Genomic DNA, 16,446 nt, shown 5'->3' with positions numbered 1-16,446 from the left:
GTTAATACAATAATTAGCATAATAACAGTGTCTCAATTAGTTAAAAATGAAATTAATTCAGGTATTTATTGAAAGGACATACTTAAAAGTGTTACTTTCCTCCATGGCAAAACTCTAGATCAGATTTACAAGGTTTAATTTCTTTGACGAATGTGTGTAACTTAGATTCAATGGAACAACTAATTGAAAAACAAATTTCCAACCCATATGAATAAGGATCTGATTAATGCAAATTTATTCAACAATAGGACTGTCTAATTTCTGTTTCTGGAGGTTTTGCATCATATTTGCTATTGGTAATCAATTCAAGTCAGCATGGTTAGTTATCACAAGTTATGACTATTATGTGGTCTCTGGGACTTTCACATGAAACAGTCTGAAGAGACAGAAGTCAGATTTTTTCCATTGAAAATTTGTTAACATTGAAATGTGCAGAACATTTAGCATGTTTTAATCTTAGAAACTTACAAGTATAAGTCTTTCAGATGTTTTGTCGAGTTTGTGGTTCTTCATTTTCCACCCAACACTAAACTTTAAGGAGAGACAAATTCTGTGACAGTAAATGGAATTATAAATGCTATATTTGGCTTGATTTTGTGTTCAAAATCAACTCTACTGAATGGCTATAACAGTCGTTGCTGAAGCTTATTTTAACTCCATTTGGTGAAGAGAGTCAAAGATTCCAAAGAAAATATTTTTTTTCCAGCCTTTATTTAATTTCCCATTGTTGTTTCAGGGTTGACATTTAAACAACACATTCTTACTATGCAAATGTTTCCCTTGCTGAAATAAAAAATATATATACATATCAATTGCAAACAATAAGAAATTGTCTTACTTTCCCAGCGATGGTTTTGTGAATTAACTATGAAAACGTTCAAATTTCTTGTGGCAAAGTGAGATCTACTGGACTTGCACTACTTAAAATTTGTAGTTTCACACTTTATATTGAAAAATTCTGCATGTGGTGTAGGGAATAGCGCGACCCTTGTTTGGAGGCCTTGAGTCCTCCACAGTTCGACTCCTGGGCCCGACAATATTTGCCACATGTTTCCCCCCTCTCCTTTCCTGTCAGCCTACTTTCATATAAGGGACACTAGAGTCCAGAAAAAGACCCCCTGGAGGGGTAACACAATTCTGTTTTTATGTTTGCTATTAATATTTTGAAATCAGCGGATTAAATGGTAGAACATAATGAACATAGAAAAGTTGCTAAAATTCCCTGAGTGGAAACTTTTTGAAGTTATTGGGTAATCGCTGTATCTTTTTTTATATTTGATGTGTAATAGCAATCTCTAAATTAAACTGTAATAAATGCCAAATGGAGATGTGGAGCAAAGATCTTTAACTTCACACCATTTGCTGGACAATGGTCACTGAATACATTTTTGCTTCTTTCACAGTCTCTGTCATCAGGATTGGACAACAAATATAATTAAGTATTTGCAAGAATTCATCCAAGTTATCAGAATATGCCACCCAAAGTACAAAAAGCTTAGTTGATCTGTTCTGGAGACAGAATACCATTTTCGTCCATTTAGCAGGAATTTCACATGATAAACTTAAACTTGAGCTTGAAATCTTTATTGTAAGAAATCTTTGTAAGTTTATTCCAAACTAATGTTCCGAACAAAATACATGGAGCAGATATTCTGCTTGCAAACGTTTGACGATGTGCTCTGATCTCTAAATTGTATAAGAATAAGAGTGTAAAAAAAACACATTTTTTCAAGGTACAGAATATTTACAGATAATTATTAGGCCGTGTTAAATTAATAACATAAATTCTACCTACCTTATAGGTGATACTCTATTTATTATTTTAAACTTTCTGTACACTCTCAGATTGAATTCTTAACTTGCCTGAACTTTCAAATCTTTTTACAGTTCAATAGTGTCACTGCACATACTCAGGGCATCAATTTGTTTGCACACATTAACAAACTCTGCTTGTACTGCCATGTCCCATTCAAGCTGCTTGCTTTCACTTAGATGCTTAGTCACTGGCAACCGGCCGGACCCTTGACTGTCTTGGGACGCTAAGCTCAGGGTTCTGTATTTCCTGTGATAAGACAGAGAGGGTATTGCCCTTGGAAAGTTGCTTTGAGCAATACTTTGCCCCCTGTTTGTCCAGGAATTTGAACAAAACTTTCCAGTTTGTTTTGGATGGTTGCACAAACCTTGGGTTGAACCAGCAATGCTCCCTTTCCAGTCTATCTGACCTGTTGGCACAGGTGCTTTCCTGTGAGACATCAAACTCCCATGTGGCTGAGAAACTCTGGAACTGGATATAGCATTCTCTTGATCCACGTCTCCACAAGATGAGGCCCGATATAGAGTATCTGCAACATTTTTGGGCCCATGGTTTAATGAATCCTGGGCAGGAGAATTCAATGAAAAACTTGAGGAAGTATGGAAGAGTCTTTGTGGACTAAAAATGCTGTGAGAGAATAAAGACTCACTAAAGAGAGCCTGATCAATGCTGCGGGACAAGTCTATGGGAGATGGGGGTCGGAGATCCCCAGTGGAGTCACTATCTGTACCTACGCTATCAAGTGATGACAGCTGGAGCTCATCTGCATTTTTAGGTTTGCTGGGTGGTTTTTGAGGTGTGTGTAAAGGCAGAGTACTCTTGTTTGGGCTGTGCTTGTTTGCACAGTCTACTTCAGTTTCAGGATTGTCAACCATTGAGCAAAGAGGAAGCGCTTCTGACTGCTTCTTGGCATCAACATTGCAGACCATCAACCTTTCCTGCTTAACCTGGGACCAGGACTCATGAGTGGAGAGACCTGGAGAACTCACTTCTTCCTGTGAGGGCCTACTGTGTCCTTGCAAAGGGGAGTTACAAGATAGACGGGACCAGGATCCTGGTCTGCTACTACTTATGGTTTTCAAAGAGGGGTTGTTGCAGAACAGAGGATGTGTGCCAATAATACACAATCCCACACACACTCCAGTCTCACAGAACCTGTAGCCAATCTGGTAGCCCCACCAAGGCCACGGCTCAAACCCAAAGCCATCAATTCCACCCAAACCAAGAGCATGCAAGATCCCATATAGCTGAAAACCACCACATCCTAACAAGCACAATGAACTTCCTATCCCAGCTCCTGCTGCTCTGTCCCAGTCTTCTACCTTGGAAAAAGGACAAATTACAGGGCGTACCATTTCTGGTGAGCCGCCAGTCTCTCCATTTTCACTCAGCCTGTAAATGTGTTTTGTGTTTAATTGTTTCAAGCAGTAAAAGATGAGGTAGGAGAATGAAAGAAAGATGGCTATTAAGACAAACAAACCCTGAGGGAACAAAATGACCACAGTGGGGAGACTGTGAAATAATTGGAGGAGTCCAACACATCCAAGTGAGATCATAAACTGCAACAGGCACATACAAAGCAAAAGACAAGGCTTCGGCAAGGCTGAAAATGAGGTAGAAATAGCAATTGGTAGTGAAAGATAGCTGCGTGAGTGCAAGGACAGGAGGAAGAAGGCCAAGGAGAAGGCTGATATTAAACAGGGCATTGGTAATTCTGAAAGCAATTGAGTGACCAGAGGAGGAAGACGGTCTTGAGAATTATAAGCATCATACAGCAAACTGAAGCCTTGGATGCCTGCAAATGCCAGAATGAAGAAGTGGAGCATTATAAAAAGTCCAATTCCAGGTGGGCACCGTAGAGGCAAGCCTAACAGGCAAACCACAGAAATTAGGCAAATTAAAGAAAAGACAGATCCCACACCATAGATATGTGCTTCCCATGCAAAGCCCCATGTTGCAAAGGCAGAATTCCAGTCTGAATACAAAGGGACCAGAAGGGCAGGACTGAGAGCCAGAGAGGGGAGCAAGGGCTCACTTGGAGTAAAATTCTCTGGATAGGTGGGAGTCCAGGTCTGATCTGATGTTTTACAGGGCGTGGTGGGTATATCCATGTCACCCTCGAGCAACAGTGTGCCAGTGGCCTTTGGGACATTCAGGCTGTCTTTCCTGGAATCATCTGTAAAGAGAAAACATTGTGACACAGGAAAATATTGTGCACTTACTACATTTTTAGAGCAGCTCATGAGATTAGATATTAAATTATAGTCGAGTCAGGAGTACAGAATGCAATTTTAGCAATATTTCTGAAATTTGTTTGGTTGTTTTAAAGAAAGTCAACATTCAAAATTATTTAAGTGAGGTAAATGACAAAAAAACAATATAAATGTTAACTGTTTTTGTGAACAAAAATGGGGTTTCAATAATAATAATAATAATAATAATAATAATAATAATAATAATAATAATAATAATAATAATAATAATAATAATAATAATAATAATAAATTAATCTCTGTCCAGTGTAGAATTTATTTTAATTAATACATTTTCAGTTAGAGTTGATGAAATGCAATCAAAACCTCCAAAAAAGCTTTTCTACTTAAAAATGAGAATTCCCAACATGCTCAGAGCAGGTTGTCCATTTTCATATGGGCTACAACTCATAGCAAAAGTACTTGTCCTCTTCACAGATTTTTTTCACTTCTGCATTTTTATCACATTTAAATGTTTCAGATAATCAATCAAATTTTTATATCAGGGGAAGATGACATTAGTAAAGCTGTCTCTCAATAATAATTCAATTTGCTAAAGGATCAAAACAAACCTGACGTTGTATAAAAAAGTAACAAGTCCCAAAATCTAATGACTGGAATGAATCTTTTACATTGCTGTAAAGGAATGTTGGCAAACTGATTTAATTCAACCATAATGACTTGTTTTAGCTTGATATTTTGATTAGATCTTTCTATACTCTTACTTATTTCCTGAGTAAAGAGTAAGAAGTAAGAAATGAAAACACAGTTATGACCTAACAGGTTGGAATGTAAAAGCCTAAAATACAGGAACTTTCTTTGAAGAACATTGCTGTTATGAGCAGGTTAGCATGCTGAAACATTGCTTGTGCCTACAACATCCTCTTTTCATTGGTTATCTGTCTAACCAGGTCCTATTATTTTAAATTATTTTTGATTACCTATTTGAATAACAGCAAAATGATTATGTCGATACAAATTATAAAACAGGCAACTCAGGCAATCATCTCTTAATTCCAAAGGCTTTGGCTTTTAAAATGAGACCAGAAGTGAGCAGTGAGCGTATGTGTGAAGTTAATCCATAATAAAACAGAGCAGGCTTGCAACTCGGAAGCTCTAAGTGGGTCACACAGAGAGAAATGGGAGCAAGAACAAGTTGTGTGTGTTGGTGTTCATGTGAACATAACTGACAGCGATTTGTTTATTAGCTATTATTGACCTGATTACTGACTTTGTTTTTGGGATATTTTTATTAAACAAGGTCAAGATGTGCTCTGTTATGAGAATCTGGTTGTATTCTCAATCAACTACAAATGATTGATTCTGTATACAAGAGATATGAATCTCTATGTGATCATAAAATAAAAGGCTGGAATGTGATGCTGGCTAGAAAATTAAATGTGTCTTATTTAGAGAACTTTGTTAAATATGAAGTTATTGTGTTAATACAGAGTCAGCAATCACTATTGCAAACAGTGGGTGTTAATCTCATCAAATATCAATATTTGATGAGATAGTTGGACCACTGTTTATCTTGTGGTCCAACTAGCAATAACTAAGCTGTATTTGGTTCAGCTGATTTGTAATTTGGTAAACATTAGCGGAGTAAAACATGCAGATGGAGGAATAACTATGTATTCCAGTTTTGTCAAAGTGCACTTCCCCCAATCATGTAAACACAAACTCCCCTGACAAGTGACTGTGAGTGCATACAGTAAATACTGGTATGAGGCATCTGATCACCATATTAGCTGGTAAGCTTTAACTGAGAGTGATCAACATGGCACAGTTTGTGAATGCAATCACTGTGTTTTCGAGGTGTTAAATTAGGAAATCCAAATGCAATGAAAAGACTAAGAAATGAAGGTAACCAAAAGCAACAGATTAGAGTTGTAGTGAGAGTAAATCCTGGTGGTTACAAAAGGTGTTAAACATTTGAAGAATACAAAACATCTGCACCAAAAATGCTGCAGTGACACAGATTCTGTTGTGAGATGCTATGTGGTCAAATTTACAGCTGTATTAATCAGGTATGAGCTATCAGTGAGCTCATAAACCGCTTTCCTGTGAACTGAAGACTAGATTCTTACCTCTGGCTCCCTCTGTGCTTATAGTTACTCTGGTTAAAATAGTATCTGGAATAGAATTTGTCCCATTTTGATTTATCTGTATGGACATTGGAATGCCTTCAGTCCGTCCCTCATTGTTTGTTGCTGGTGATGGAGTTTGGTGGTTTGGGTTATTGTCCGATCCAATAAATGGTGATGAAGTTGAGTTCCAATCAGGTTTGGGTGATGGAAGAGAGTCAGAAAAAGGTAAAGGAAACTGAATATCAAAAATTTCATTTTGCGAGGTTGTCAGTGTTTGCTCATTCTCTCTGATTTGTGGAGGATGCTCTGCAGACACTCGACTTCTCTCAGTCGACAGAAAATTTAATGTTTCCTTTGTTGGATTTTGTAGAGCCTTTCCTAACAAAGATCCAGATGTTTGTACACCCTCCACTGGAGTGGTGTCCTTTTTCGGAATGTCTGAAGGCTTTGATGTAAGTCTTTCATCATTAGGATAAAAAGGAGATGTCTCAATATCTTCATGAATGTCACTATATTCACCAATTACACCTTGCCTGTCTAAGTCCTCAGATGACGAGAAGGGCCAATTCAAAGGACGATTCAGGAAGTCAACATTTTCAGGTCCAAACATAAAACTGCCTTGTGCCAAACTTGACTGGTGAGGTTTTTCTGTGGGCTGCGTAAGAAATTGTGTCTCCTGGTAGTAGTCAGTCTCTCGTGTTTCTTTGATGTTTTCTTCAGTGAAAGCAGCAGCGTGAAGTAAAAGAGAGAATGAAAGAAGGAAAAGAAAATAAATATTCCACAGCGATCCCATGCTGAGGGTCTGCAAGCTTCACTGATTGTTGTCTGTTCACATGTTTGGTCTGTAAACATCAGGATGTCAGTGATTCAATTTGTGACAAACCTGGAATAGAATTGAAAGACAAATGATGCCTCTTCACATACTGTATGTCACCAAGGTATTGGCAATAAGATAGGATAAACTGCATAATGTGGGTTGTGAAGACTGCAAGATTACAAAGTAAAAAATCTTTAAACATTAGTATGTAGCAGTGCTATTTTCTTAAAATCATTCAGATTTTAGTTTTCTTACCTCATAAGTGATCCGTTCTGCTGCAACCTTTTCAAGCATATAAATCGCTCTGTGCTGCTTCATGTCTGCAGTCTCGGTCTGCACTGCACTCTGTCTCTTTTCATACTCACTATGCTGTGCCTCTCTTCTCTTCATCAGCCAATCGACTCATGGGACAGACCCCACCTCCTCCGGCCAGCCCCAACCCTCCCACATGCTGCCGCTGGACAGATCTGACAGCGAAACTGTTTGCAGCAACATCCAGATGAGCATTGTCTCCTTTTTTGGATTCAGGCACTGAAATCCTTCTGACAAAATAGAGCTCGTGTAAAACGAAAGCCACAAGCATGAGATGAGATTCTTAGCATGCTCTTTAGGCAACCCTGGGGTATTCTCTATTTAAGAGATATGCTTATTCAAAACATGTTGCGCATAACTTACAGGAGCTGTTAAGCATACGTAAATTATTTATTCTTCCATACATCTGATTCAGAAGCAAGCATTCATAATTCATGAAGCTGCTGTTGTGCACATGTGCTGAACATATCTATCAGTGGAATTTATTGTTTAATGAAATATATCTTATCATTGAGTCTTTTAGATTACAACAGATTTTTAGCTTCTGGTTAAATTAGTTTGCTTAATGCTGAATGTATTTAATTTCATTTCATTTGGGATTGTGTTTGAGCTACCACACAAAGAAAGAATGCATCCACAGTTTACTGATCATTAAATTAAGTTTAAAGCACATTGAGTTGTATTTTTATTTATCACACTATTGCACTTCTACTTTGTGCTTCATTACACAGAATTTAATCATGTTAGCATGTCAGCATTGTAGGTAAGAATGACAACCCTGAGAAGCCATATGTGACTTGTTGCAGTGATGACTCAATGATTTACATCACTTCAACTACTGATATGCTGTGCCAGTGCTCAGTGTGCACTGATGAAGATACACTCACCTCTAGATACTGGATACTCAGAGCAACTCCAGGTGATGCACTCTGACAAATACTTGATGCTTAGAAGGGCTAATAATTATTTAATATTTTAGGTACAATAGTCTGATTGAACTTTAAGCCTCTCACTAAGTATGAAAAAACATTTTGAATAAAATGACACAACAACAAAAGGACAAAGAAAAGCATCTGTCCAAACATAGCAGAACAGTATAGATTTTACATCATTCTTCTTAAAAGTCCTGCAGTGTAAACTGTGATCCATGAAAAGGAATGAACATTCTTCATATAAATCACATATTCTAAACATGGCTGACATACCTGGTAAAATAGAAAAAGGGCGACTAGTTTAAATAAGCATACAGTGTAATCTGGTATGTTTCTGTGGTCTAATAAGTTAACACATCCATCCATCCATCCATTTTCTATACACCCTTCATCCCTAATGGGATCAAGAGGGTTGCCGGTGCCTATCTCCAGCTGCGCTCCGGGCGAGAGGCGGGGTTCACCCTGGACAGGTCACCAGTCTGTCGCAGGGCAACACAGAGACACACAAGACAAACAACCATGCACACATACACTCACACCTAGGGAGAATTTTTAGAGAAACCAATTAACCTAACAGTCATGTTTTTAGACTATGGGAGGAAGCCGGAGAACCCGGAGAGAACCCACTCATGCACAGGGAGAACATGCAAACTCCATGCATAAAGGACCTTCTTGCTGCAAGGTAACAGCTCTACCAACTGTGCCACTGTGCAGCCCACTAAGTTAACACAATAATTTCTAAATTAATGTAGTGAAAAAACATAATTTTCTATGGCTATTTCAGGTAAGCCAGTTCTTCTTTTTAGTCAGTCCTGGCAAATATATCAGAAATATGACTCTTTAGACTATAAGTCCTGTATTAAACCTAAACAAAAAGTTTGAAAGTCAACCTCAGTTAGCTCATTGGATCAAACTTGGTAACTTTTAGACATGGACACCTGTATTAAAAATTATTTTTAGATTTCACTTTTCAACTAAAAGTTCTTATAGTCTCTGAAATACGTCAACTCAGCATCCCACTTTTTTATTTTTTTATTTACATTGTGTGTGAGAAGCATGCCAACTACCAGTTGATTTTCATTCTGGTAAAAAATAGACATAAAGCAGTTGCACATTTCATTTGGGAAAAAGGGAGCTCTTACCCAAATATATTAAAGTTATAATGCAATCAATTGTTGTGTCAAATACAGATATAATAATGTTTTCTTTATACTTAAACAAATTAGCCATGAGGAAAAGGTCTGTTTCAGTTTGAATTGTACCATCCTAGTATGTGCAATGCCATCCGGTTTGTCCATGTGAGCTGTTTTTTTCTCAGTGGGGAGAATCCAGAAACCTCGTGACCTAATTTAATCCCAGGGATACTTCTAAAATAGACTATGATCCACATACCTTAGGAAGCATCTGGAAACAGTGACTATGAAATTCAGACAATTATTGCATCTGTTTTTATCTGTCTGACTGAAAAAACAATTTCAAAAATGTCTCTTCATGTACTCTACACTGGCAATCACATCTCATTCTATGCTGCCAAATGCGCACAAACTCTTATTGTCTAAAAAACAAGAAATGTCCAAAAAGAAATCAAAATAGGATTCCAAAACAAATAGGAAATTATTTATCACACACAAATGTTTCTATTCTGTATCCCAAAAGTTATCCAGGCTTTGGAAGCATGAACTCTTACAGATACCCTGATTGCTCATAACTTTGGCCCATGAAAATATGACTTACATTCACATCAGTAACACTTGGGAGTGAAGCTAAATCAGATGAAACACTCAGTCAGAGAGGAACTTCCACCGCAGCCCAGGGTGAGATTAACCCCGTGTCTGATGAGGACACAGGAAAGCATCAAGTCAGCTGTAACTAAAAGGCTGGGGAGGAACAATGACAGCCCAAACATATGAGCTCAGTAAGGGACATGGGCAAATTATTGCCGCTTCACTCTTATTATGTGGATATGTAGAGTAACTTGGATTTGTTTAGACAAATCCTGCTGAACAGAATAGTGTCAACAGGAATTGGGTCCCATATGGGAATGAGAACAGTCATGCCAAGGCACACAGATAAAGCTGGACAAGAAAATGAAAGGTGCATGTATGCACTGAATAACAGAAACTTTTCACTTTTTTTGACACAATATGATCACATTGCTTAAAGAACCACAACCTTTTTCAACTATTTTGTACCAGACGCCTGCAACCCCTAAGTGGCTCTTTGGACCTTCCAAAATGGCTCATAATAACTTTAACCTAAAACTATAAAGTACCAACTAATATATTTAGAACTGGATATAATACAAAATGGAGGCTTTTGTATTTTATTTTATATTTTTTTATGAAATGATCATAAAAACCTCTGCAACTGTTATTTTAAATATTGTTTGTCATTAAGTTGGAATTTTTTTTTTATGCCCCAGAAATATAAACATCTGATAGAATGTGCCCTTCCTCCTTTTGCAAAAGGTTGATGTTCTTCAACTTTATAATGCGGTTCTTTAAAAATAACAACAGTATAGTAATATTTATCTAAATTATCTCTCTCGTTACGTTCTCGTTCGGTTCTAATTAAGTCTTCTGTAGTTGGACTGTGAGAAAAATGCCTCTCCTTTTTATTGTAAGGGTTGCAGACATCTGCTTCAGACAAATAACTTCCATTTGATGACGTCCATAACCCACTCTTTCCCTGGAAGTCTGATAGGTGGCGCTAAATGCACCCAGGAGCTGGTTACCGACAGCAGAATAAGAAGCCACCCAGTGGCAAAGAGAGAGGCGTAAACAGCGGAAGTCCGACTCATTAAATCAAATGTTGGACTGTTTCAATTGGTTTTGCACCGTTAGTGGGAATGCCCTCCGGAAAATAGCTCCTCGATAATTAAAGCATCTTTCGGACCAAATTGAACAGGTTAGTTAACTAGGCAACAAAAACAGGGAACGGTTTTCATGCGAGATTTGAGCAGGAGACCAAACATGTAATTATTTTCTAACTTTGTGGATTGTTTGGTTCTTTACTAAATGTTTAAATATAATTGAAGTTAACTGTACGAGAACTTTAGCGTGCATGTTATATTCTATTTTCACGGAACATGTACATTTCTTTCTTCCCTGTTTTCCTTGCAGGTGTACTTGCTGTCTTTTCATTCGACACCGACGCATTAGAGCTGGAGCTAGGATTATGATAGCCAGGACAAGTCTGAGCAGAGGCATCACTGCCCACCGCCTCTGTAAGAACGTCACCTTGTACCTGAATGAATTAGCCTCTCCAGGCGCAAGAGTTCAGAGTCAGACCCCTGAGGACCATAAACCCCTCATGCTGATGCTGCCGTGGCTCGGATCACGACCTCAAGCTGTGACCAAATACTGCGAAATCTATTTTCGGACTGGTTTTGATGTGCTTGTGGTGGAAAGCGAGGTAAGACCAGAAAAGAACGGACTAAGTTCACAAAATAAGGCCAGTTATGACATTGGTACAAAGGGAGTTCACTCTTTTCATTATAGAATTATGCATATCGAGGAATGACAATAAAAATGTAGGTAACTTGTTTAGATCAAGAAACACTGATTGGATATGTGTTTTTGATCTTTAGTGCATTTTATCGTTGCTGCAAAATCAGGAGGTTAGTTTTCCAGTTTTGACGTAATGCCAAGAAAAACTGCATTAATCTTGAGTAAGTAATGTCGATGTCTATCAGTCTGTAAGTGTTAATAAGGAATTATATACATTTGTTGGATCATTTTGAAGTCTGTCATTCTGCAGAAAATGAGATTACACTCAGTGGAACACATTTAGAAGAGTTTTATATCTTATCAGAAATATATGTCTCAGCACCTGTGTATCATACTGTCGTGAAGCCATTAGTAAAAAAAAGTTAAAGCTAGGTCCAAACTGGCCAGGACAATGTACCCAAACAGAGCAATAAAGCTCCAAAATCAATGGTAGAATTATATGGAGAATGAAGGTGCTGCAAAGGCTCAAAGTCCAGACCATGTGCCTACTGAAATGATGCAGTTTGACCTCATTAGATAGAAAAAAGTGGGTCAAAGTTCCTCCCCAATGAAGTCAAAGACTGAAAAAACAACTACTACAGTGTGGTTCTTGAATTAATATTGGTGAAGTAATGGCAATGTGGAATCAGTTGTATGCTGCTGTACATTTGAAGTTAAATTTAAATAAATTTGAAAACTGGTAAATCTCAAGTAATTTAGTTATTGCTTGATACACAAAGCCCTATAAGTAAAATAAGTTGTACTTTGCTTTTATCATTACTGTAAACTTGTTAACTGGTGCTTATCTGAATCGAGCGTAGTTTAAGGTGAATGACGTATTTAGGCTTTGGGCTGGCCTTAAAGTGAGTGTTATTTGTAAAACATTTGGAAAAGTTACAAATAAGGTGCAGCTTCTGTGTTGGTAGAGCAAACTCTGTTTGACTCAACAAAAATAGCAACTGACACACTACTTTATTCAGAAAGGCCCATCTTTGTAGAAAAAAGATAAAGAGTTGGCTGTTAGTTGTTTGAGTTGAGCAAGACCATAACGTAGAGAATGTCTCATGTTTTTAATCACCTACACTCAGGTCAACCTGTCCTTTTGTGCAAACTTTCAATATAGAAAGAAAATAAAAGGACACAGGTTATCAAAGGTTATTTTGTGGCGGTGATTGTTTATAGCACTTTAACACAAACCTGAAGGTGAATCAGGGTTTGGGATACTTGCCCTAAGTACCCCAAGGGAAAGAAGGTGCTATGGTTATACAAGAACAAGAAAAAGCTAACACCCTGAAGACACCATTCTCACCTTAAACATGCTGTGAGGATGCATATCTCCAACTGGACAGGCAAGCTGGTCAGGGATGATTTAGAGAACAAAATTAAAGGATCTTCCTAGAGCAAAACCAGATTCAGGCTGCAAAATTCATAAATGAGAGAGGTTTAGGGACAGCCCTCAACATACAATTAGATATATGGTAAAATGCTTTAAATATTTGATAAAATATGCAAAAATTAGTAAATCACATTTTTCAAAAGTATGGCCACCATATTAAATGTATCAAAATTTTTGGTTACAATGTGAAAGAGTTCAAGAGTTCATATTTTTGCAAGACACTGTATATATATGTCAGTATATAACTTAGAAATTTGCATTGATAGTATTAAACCATAAATAATAATTTATTATTTATGGTTTAAATAGGCTGCACAGTGGCGCAGTTGGTAGAGCTGTTGCCTTGCAGCAAGAAGGTCCTGGGTTCGATTTCCGGCCCGGGGTCTTTCTGCATGGAGTTTGCATGTTCTCCCTGTGCATGCATGGGTTCTCTCCGGGTTCTCCGGCTTCCTCCCACAGTCCAAAAACATGACTGTCAGGTTAATTGGTCTCTAAATTCTCCCTAGGTGTGGTTGTGTGTGTGGATGGTTGTGTGTTCTTTATGTCTCTGTGTTACCCTGCGACAGACTGGCGACCTGTCCAGGGTGACCCCCGCCTCTCGCCCGGAACGTAGCTGGAGATTGGCACCAGCAACCCTCCCGACCCCATTAGGGACAAGGGTGAACAGAAAATGGATGGATGGTTTAAATAATAAACAATTACTACATCGAACTACTGGATGGTTTGATTAGTCTTTCGCCCATATACCCAGGTCGGACGACCGATTTGCACGTCAGGACCGTTACTTATTTATTTTTCTAACATTTTGAGGTGTAGTTTTACAATTTTCTCAACCTGAAAACATTCGGTGTATATATAAACTGGTATTTGCATTTTTTTGTTTTCTTTAAACAAGGTGAAAGACTTCCTGTGGCCTCGCTGGGGACTGGACCGTGGAAAAACATTGCTGGAGTTGCTCCAGAGTGAACGCTTTATGTCCCGCCCCCTCCTCATTCATGCCTTCTCCATTGGCGGCTACACGTTTGCTCAGCTGCTGGTCCGTATCTCCCAAGACAAACAGCAATACCAGGCAGTGACAAACAGGATCAAAGGCCAAGTCTATGACAGCTTGGTGGTGGGCTCACTCGAGCACATGGCCACAGGTTAGTCAGTATCCAATTAATTCAACACACTAAAACAACAAATTCCATTTTAAATCTTCCTTCTCTGTTCCAGATGAATGAAATGTGCTATTCTCTATGTCTAGGTCTTGCCAAAACTTTGTATCCTCGTTGGGAGAGGCTAATAAAACAAGCCAGCATGCTATACTTCTGCATTTTTAAACGCCAGACGGTGGACTACTTCAATACAGGCATCGATGCATTTTATAACACTCCAGTCAAAGCCCCGGCATTGATATTCTTCTGTGAAAATGACCTGCTGAGTCATGCACCAAGTGTGGAGAAATTAGTGGATTACTGGCAGAATCGTGGGATGGACGTAACGACAAAGAAGTGGGAAGTTTCAACACATGCTGGTCATTTACGGCGACATCCGCAGGAATATCTGAGCACTTTAAACGCATTCCTACACTCACTCCACATCGTTCCGCTGAAGGCCAAGATGTGAGGCTGTTCTTGGCTAAATTCAAAATACCTCAGTTGTACTTCCTGTGCTTAGTTACTTTAGCAGCTATGGATTTTTAAATAAATTTGATTTAAATCACAGCTCAAATGTCTTTAAAAATTGGGTTCAGTTGTTCTGATTAAAAAAAAACAAACTGTGAGTTCATCACTCAGAACACAACCACTGTGGCTATCATAAGTAATACTGTGAAACAGCAGCGAAGAACACAGCAAGACTTCATGTTTTTTTTTTATTCTTGTTTTTTTTAAGTTAGATTGCCAGAGCATCTTTGTTGAACAGAAAGCTACCATTGTCACTCTTTTCAATTCAATATTTCTTTTAAAGCTGACAGACGAGATTCAAGCACATTTCCCTTTCTCAAGATATCAGGTTGGAAGTCGGCTTTTGCTGAGTAGAAACGGTGAATCTGCAGCTATTCTTCATCTTTTGGACATTTATCTTAGCTACACATTCTCTGCATTCATTCCGGAAACTGACGCAAAAATCATGTTCGGTGTGACAGCCTTGAAGTACATTTCAGACTTGATTTCCTCATTACTTTCCACTTGGACAACTCTTGCTTATTTGTGGTTAAAAACATGTTGTTTATTGCAATGTACGTGTGTTTCAATATATTTTATAATCATGACATCATATATTCCTATGAGAATTATACTTTACTGAGCTGTAGTGCCTTTCAAGCTTGAGCGATGTTTTTGGTCCTAGTATGTAAAGAACACAACTTCTTTGAACTTGAACTTACTTTAGTGTTCATTCAAAGCAGAATTTACCAAAAGTTGTTTTACAAATCTTCTCAGGTTTTTTCTGTTTGAAAAGATTTCAGAAGATTTGAATATCGTTACAAGATTGCTGTCTCGGCAGATGATCAAAAGACAGTCATCGACACCCTTCGTAACAAGATTAAGCCATGAAAAGGCAAGCTCTACCAACTGTGCCACTGTGCAGCCTCTGTTCAGCATGAACATTTGTAAAGAAAACATTTTTGTCAGAATGTCTGTCTTATGTTTTGGCTCCCCCTGGTGGCAAATTGTTAAATGAGTTAATCTAGACATTATGTCTCGTTACTGTGAATAAGAAGAAAATAATAAAAGATATCGATTTCTACTAAAACTGTTTCTCAAATAATATGACAATTTATACATAATCCAAGATAATGTGCAAAATTTTGAGTTCTCCCTCTGTTATAGATGTTATGCTTACTTGGAACCATACTTTCCTTCATTGTATTTTGGATTAGATTAAGCAAGATGTCCTTTTTACTTACTGAAAATGGTTCCCCTCCAAATGGAGTAAAAAACTGGTTTTGACCAGAAGTGGTTTAAAACTTTTATACTAGAGTATTATTTTAAATATTGTCAAGATCGGGTGAAATCAATTAAATCACATAATTAATTATGTGATTTAGTTATAAATCACATAATTTGTGATCACAATAACTTACTTGATCAAAATAGTAATTTATGATCAGCAAGTATATGTTCAAAATACTTGCTGATCATAAAAGTATGTTGTGATCAGCAAGTATTTTTGTGTATCTAATGAAATTATAAGTGGGAGAAAAATAACAAAAAATACATTCTTTTGTTGATTATTTTGCTTATGTTATTTATTTTTTTATTTTTTTTTAATGTTAACATTATTAGGGCAGCAGTTTCTCGTTTAAGACTAGAGTAGATCTGGAAAGTTTTCTTTTACTTTGTCATTTATTTATTTTCAGGTC

General features: G+C 37.6%; 2 protein-coding genes across 3 annotated transcripts; one reads left to right on the top strand and one right to left on the bottom strand.

The window, feature by feature from the left end:
* Window positions 1-113: 113 nt before the first annotated feature.
* Window positions 114-7,384, bottom strand: prrt4a (proline rich transmembrane protein 4a). The gene is made up of 3 exons (XM_044124778.1): window positions 7,228-7,384; window positions 6,156-7,038; window positions 114-3,989 (listed from the first exon to the last, which is right to left on the bottom strand). The coding sequence occupies exons 2-3, from the start codon at window positions 6,946-6,948 to the stop codon at window positions 1,882-1,884; spliced, it is 2,901 nt and encodes a 966-aa protein (XP_043980713.1). The 5' UTR covers window positions 6,949-7,038; window positions 7,228-7,384; the 3' UTR covers window positions 114-1,881.
* Window positions 7,385-10,951: 3,567 nt separating this feature from the next.
* si:dkey-5i3.5 (uncharacterized protein LOC565091 homolog) lies at window positions 10,952-15,463 on the top strand. 2 transcript variants are annotated; one of them, XM_044124203.1, is made up of 4 exons: window positions 10,952-11,190; window positions 11,339-11,630; window positions 13,996-14,242; window positions 14,347-15,463. In XM_044124203.1, the coding sequence occupies exons 1-4, from the start codon at window positions 11,162-11,164 to the stop codon at window positions 14,706-14,708; spliced, it is 930 nt and encodes a 309-aa protein (XP_043980138.1). In that variant the 5' UTR covers window positions 10,952-11,161; the 3' UTR covers window positions 14,709-15,463. The 2 variants fall into 2 exon arrangements, with proteins under 2 accessions (XP_043980138.1, XP_043980139.1); XM_044124204.1 differs by having other exon boundaries at window positions 10,953-11,123.
* The last annotated feature ends 983 nt before the right edge of the window (window positions 15,464-16,446 follow it).

The sequence above is a fragment of the Gambusia affinis genome, linkage group LG08 (genome assembly GCF_019740435.1).
Source record: "Gambusia affinis linkage group LG08, SWU_Gaff_1.0, whole genome shotgun sequence".
Taxonomy (NCBI): Eukaryota; Metazoa; Chordata; class Actinopteri; order Cyprinodontiformes; family Poeciliidae; genus Gambusia; species Gambusia affinis.
The sequence above is the reverse complement of the archived record's forward strand: the minus strand, read 5'-3'. Positions and strand labels throughout refer to the sequence as shown.